Genomic DNA, 4,915 nt, shown 5'->3' with positions numbered 1-4,915 from the left:
AAAAGTTCACTCTTGATGAACACCGCTAAGCAAAGGATGTATAACATCCATCACACGTCTGTTCCAAAAACATGGAACAAACATGTTTCCAAAAGTATACATTTCTTTACAAATAAACATTACAACACTAATAACTATAGAGGAACTGACAGAGTGCGTTCCAAAATATGCTCTCATCACTGAGCCATATCTTAAGGCCTCCACTTTAATCTTGGGGCTTTAAGAACATCTTCTTTGCTTTAATTGGTTTCATGTCTCCATTTTTATCTTCTTCGTAAATGGCACGGTCTCTTTTCTTGGCAAACGTTTTCCCAATTGTCCACACCAAAGTCTCATATCTTCTAGCCATTTCTTCATCTGACACATTGAGTTCCACTGTTTGCTCTTCAACTTCTTCTGCTTTGTTCTTAGCGTTCATCTGAAGCATTAATTTCTCAACCTCAGGATTAAATCCTCTGAATGACATTCTTCCATAGAGAAGATCTTCACACAACAAGAAACGCTGCTCTTCTATAATGAAACTCTCTTTCTCTTTCAGCTCAGGCAAATCCAAGTACCAGTGCTCTTCACTAATGATTTTCTTTTCTTCCTCTTCTAGTTGTTTCTTGGTTTCCGAGTCCAGTCCCCTTTGCATGAACTTCACGCGCAACAAGTTCTTGGACAACTTCGTTTTGTGCTCGGCCGCCATACTGACTCCCACCAGGCGCCGCAGTCTGCAACTGAAGAAATAGTGATTTTATTTGGAAAGTCAGAAGACCAAGAAGGTGGTGGACTAGTGCTCCAAAGAAGCACCTTACCTGAGTTAGAATTCAAGATTATTTTATAGAAAAGGGGAGGGAGTGTGGCTGCTTGCTGCAGACTTCTTGATGCTGGAATCTTTTGTTCTTGCAGCTGCCCATGGAGGTCAGAACATGATGTTCCTATAAACTTCCAAAAATATTATCCTCTGTTTGTCTCTATATGAACAGAAAAGTGTTATATGTTTAAAAGTCAGAGCCTTGAGAATGAGCTATCCGGTATATTTCAGGTTATAGGTAACATTCTTTCACAGAAGGTGCAGACAGCATAACCAAGCACAGGTAACAGAGTGTAAAGATAAATCTAAAGGAATAGCTGCAGTTTGAAGTCAGGTTTTTTCTTCTTTGTTACAACAGAAACGCTAGGTTAGTGGAAGGAGCAGCAACTTTTGCCTGAGTGGGACTGCCCAGGCAGGGGATAGAGCATGCATCTCTTTTGAATTCTATCTAGAAAGAGAAATAAGCTCTCATCAGGTAGAGAAAGGAGGAAGAATGTTTCAGAGGAAACAGACATTGCAAATGTACAGAGTATGTTAGGGAAACGGTGAATGTTTATCTCCAGACAGTGGTTTGATCAAAAATGTTGGAAACAGACCAGGAGGGCTTTGAGCAAGTGCATCCTTATCTCAGAGAGAGCCCCTCACTATGCAAACGAGCAAAACCAGAATCTACAGCTCAGCAAGACTCTCAGGTGAATTGCATGAACATCTGAGTCTGAGAAATCCTGGTTTAGATAAACATGCTATTGTTCACAGTACATCAGGCCTGAGAAAGCCAGAGAGGACGTAGAACTGGGCGGAAACCCGCGGAGGGACAGCAGCTGGGGCCTGGGGTGGGCACTGGATCTTCTGCCTCCTCCTTCCAGCTGTGCTTCGGGCAGAGCTGCAGGCAGAGAAGTATTCTCAGGGCCCCTCTTTGCCTATGTCTACCTGTGAAGGTATTACTTACTTTAAATGGATGCAAAGACAAATTGGAAGGAATAAAGAAATGAATTTTCTGAAAGAAAAACACAAAAATGTCCCTTGATTGTCATCAGGAGAACTTGTGCACTGAAAAAAGGAGAGATTTACTGTTATTTTTCAAGAGAGAAACTGTCTAGATCACTTGATTTACTCCTGTATGGAGTTTGGGTCATTCTTTTGTGCATTTGAGGAATCTACTCTTTTATGATGTTATGTTATTGCTATACAAACAGAAGTTTCTTTTTCTTATACTATGTTTTTCATAATTCTTATCATCCTTTAAGATACTATATTCTTTTTTAATACAGTATTGTTTGCATCTGAATATTTACAGTGTAAACTTCGACCACGGTGGACTACAGTTTGAGGTGCTGGGAATAAAGTTAATAAAAAATAACCTAAAATGTGAAATTACACTCAGTGTATGTGAAATGTGTCTTTGATGCTCATGCAACTTGTTTATTTCAGTGCTGGATGGCATGTCACTCTGTCTTAAATCTCTGCAAGAAAAAAAAATCAATTAGCGTTGTAGAGCTGGTAATTCTACACTATATTCTGCAACAAGGGGAATGACAGAGAAAGAGCAATTTACGCTGATAGCTACATCAACTGTTGTACAGTTGATTAAAAATTTAACAGTTTTTCTGATGAATGTCCTAGCTCAGATTTGAAAAACACTGACGGATTTAATTTTCCACTGACTAAATAATCATTTTATAAACCATGTATAATTCATGTAATGGCAATGTTATGGGCTTGTTAAAAATGACTGCTACTAAACAGTTAAGACTCTGTAGCCAACACAGACTTACAATGGATTATTATCAGAATTAGTTGGCACCCAATAAATAGAATGGGCTTTTGCATTCTGAATCTTTAAAATGAAGTGAATTTAAGCTATTAGCCTCAGTAACATCCACCCCACCCCTTTGGCCACAACTCCAAAATATATGTTTGGGAAAAAATGAAATTTATTTGGTTCTAAGGCTATTTATCAGTCAAATAACATTAAACAAGATATTTAGCTTTCCTAAGTTCAGTTTTCTCACTAGGAAAGTGGTGATAGTGGTACTTACTAAACAGAGTTTGCAGGGAGAAAGTTAAGTGATTTTTTTTCTTTTTTTTAAACTACTTTAAGTGTATTTTTTTTTTTTTTACAGAAACGGAGAAAAAAGCTTGAAACTTCATATGGAACTGCAAAAGACCCTAAGAGTAGTCAAAGGAATTTTGAACAGGAACCAAGTGGAAGAACTCATGGTTTGAAAAATATAACCAGGCTACAGTAATGCAAACAGTACCGTAATAGCATAAACTGAACACATACAACAACGGCACAGAATGGAAACTCCAGAAACAAACCCACACATCTGTAGTCAACTGATACTTAACAAGGGTCTCAAGAATATACACTGCATTAAACACAACATGTGATTTACTTTATAAAATATATAAATTAGTACATCTCTCATACTTTAAGGGAGCTACTTTTTTATCCTAAAGTTTAAGACTTCTCTTTCGTATCCAGTGAATAATATGGGCTCTGATTTAATTGGGTCCATGAAATGCATGCAACTAGAAAATTAAACTTTGTGCTAAAAAATCAATTACATTAGAGAGTCCCCTGTTCTTCTTCCACACACTAGGGTATAAAGAAAAAGTTACTTGATCAACTTGTGGCATATGAGATAATATAGCTGAACTACTCAATTAGAGTTTTCATCTATCAAGTCATCATTTTGGTATCATGCCACTATATAATTTGTTCCTTTGACTTTTCCTTTTCTTGCTTTCTTTTTGCTTGCTTACTTCAGTTTTTTATCCTTCATTCCCTCCTTTCCTTCTTCCCTTCTTTCTTTCTTTTTTTTTTTTTTTTGTTCCAATTACCAAGCCAGGGTTTGGGATATAAAGTTGACTAATGCATGAACTTCAAGGTACTCTCAGTCAGGTTGCGGAAATATACACTTCAAACCCTCACAAGTCTATAAAATTCGTGCTACAATAGCACAGAGGGGAAAGTGAACCTTTTTCTTTTACCTTCAAGGGAAGTCTTCTCAGAAGAAGTGACCTTTAGCTGGGCCTTCCAAAATGAATAAGGGTGCTACACCCTTATGAATAAGAATGGATAATGGTATCTTGAGCAAAGAGTCATGCACAAGGGAAACAACTGTGTCATGCTGCTTAATGCAAGATGTTAATACTTACTGAAAATTTTCTCATTGTCATTGTTGTTCAGTTGCTGAGTTGTGTCTGACTCTTTGTGACCCCAAGAACTGCAGCATGCCAGGCTCCCCTGGACTTCACCATCTCCCAGAATGTGCTTGAACTCATGTCCATTGAGTTGGTGATGCGATCTAACCATCTCAACCCCTGCTGCTCTTATTTTTCTTTTGCCCTCAATTGTTTCCAGCATTAGGGTCTTTACCAATGAATCAGTTCTTTGCATCAGATGGCCAAAGTATTGGAGCTTCAGCTCCAGCATCAGTCATTCTAATGAATGGTCAGGATTGATTTCCTTTAGGATTGACTGCTTTGATCTCCTTGCAGTCCAAGGGACTCTAAAGCGTCTTCTTCAGCACCAGAGTTTGAAAGCATCAGTTCTTTGGTGCTTAGGCTTCTTTATGGTTCATCTCTCACATCCATACATGACTACTGGAAAAACCATAGTTTTGACTGTACAGACCTTTGTCAGCAAAGTGATGTCACTGTTTGTCATAGCTTTCCTTCCAAGGAGCAAGCAGCTTTTAATTTCATGGCTGCAGTCAGGGTCCACAGTGATTTTGGAGCCCAAGAAAATAAAATCTGTCACTGCTTCCATTTTTCCCATTAATTTGTCATGAAGTGATGGAACTGGATGCCATGATCTTCATTTTATGAATGTTGAGTTTCAAGCCAGCTTTTTCAACTTCTTCGTTCACCTCATTAAGGGGCTCTTTAGTTCCTCTTTACTTTCTACCATTACAATGATATCATCTGCATATCTGAGGTTCTTGATATTTCTTCTGGCTATTTTGATTCCGACTTGTGATTCATCCAGCTTGGCATTTCGCATGATATATTCTGCATATAAGTTAAATAAGCAGGATGACAATAAAAAGCCTTGTCATAGTCCTTTCCCAATTTTCAACCAGTCAGTTGTTCTATGCCTGGTTCTAATTG

At 38.1% G+C, this 4,915-nt stretch overlaps 1 protein-coding gene across 1 annotated transcript; it reads right to left on the bottom strand.

The window, feature by feature from the left end:
• Window positions 1-205: 205 nt before the first annotated feature.
• Window positions 206-688, bottom strand: LOC122427999 (M-phase phosphoprotein 6-like). Its single transcript, XM_043447614.1, has one exon. The coding sequence runs from the start codon at window positions 686-688 to the stop codon at window positions 206-208; it is 483 nt and encodes a 160-aa protein (XP_043303549.1).
• Between the last annotated feature and the right edge of the window lie 4,227 nt (window positions 689-4,915).

The sequence above is a fragment of the Cervus canadensis genome, chromosome 26 (genome assembly GCF_019320065.1).
Source record: "Cervus canadensis isolate Bull #8, Minnesota chromosome 26, ASM1932006v1, whole genome shotgun sequence".
Taxonomy (NCBI): Eukaryota; Metazoa; Chordata; class Mammalia; order Artiodactyla; family Cervidae; genus Cervus; species Cervus canadensis.
Note: the sequence above shows the minus strand (reverse complement) of the source record. Positions and strands in the feature narration are given on the sequence as shown.

Coding starts and splice junctions, on each gene's coding strand:
- LOC122427999 (XM_043447614.1), bottom strand. CDS start 688: ATGGCGGCCGAGCACAAAACGAAGTTGTCCAAGAACTTGTTGCGCGTG.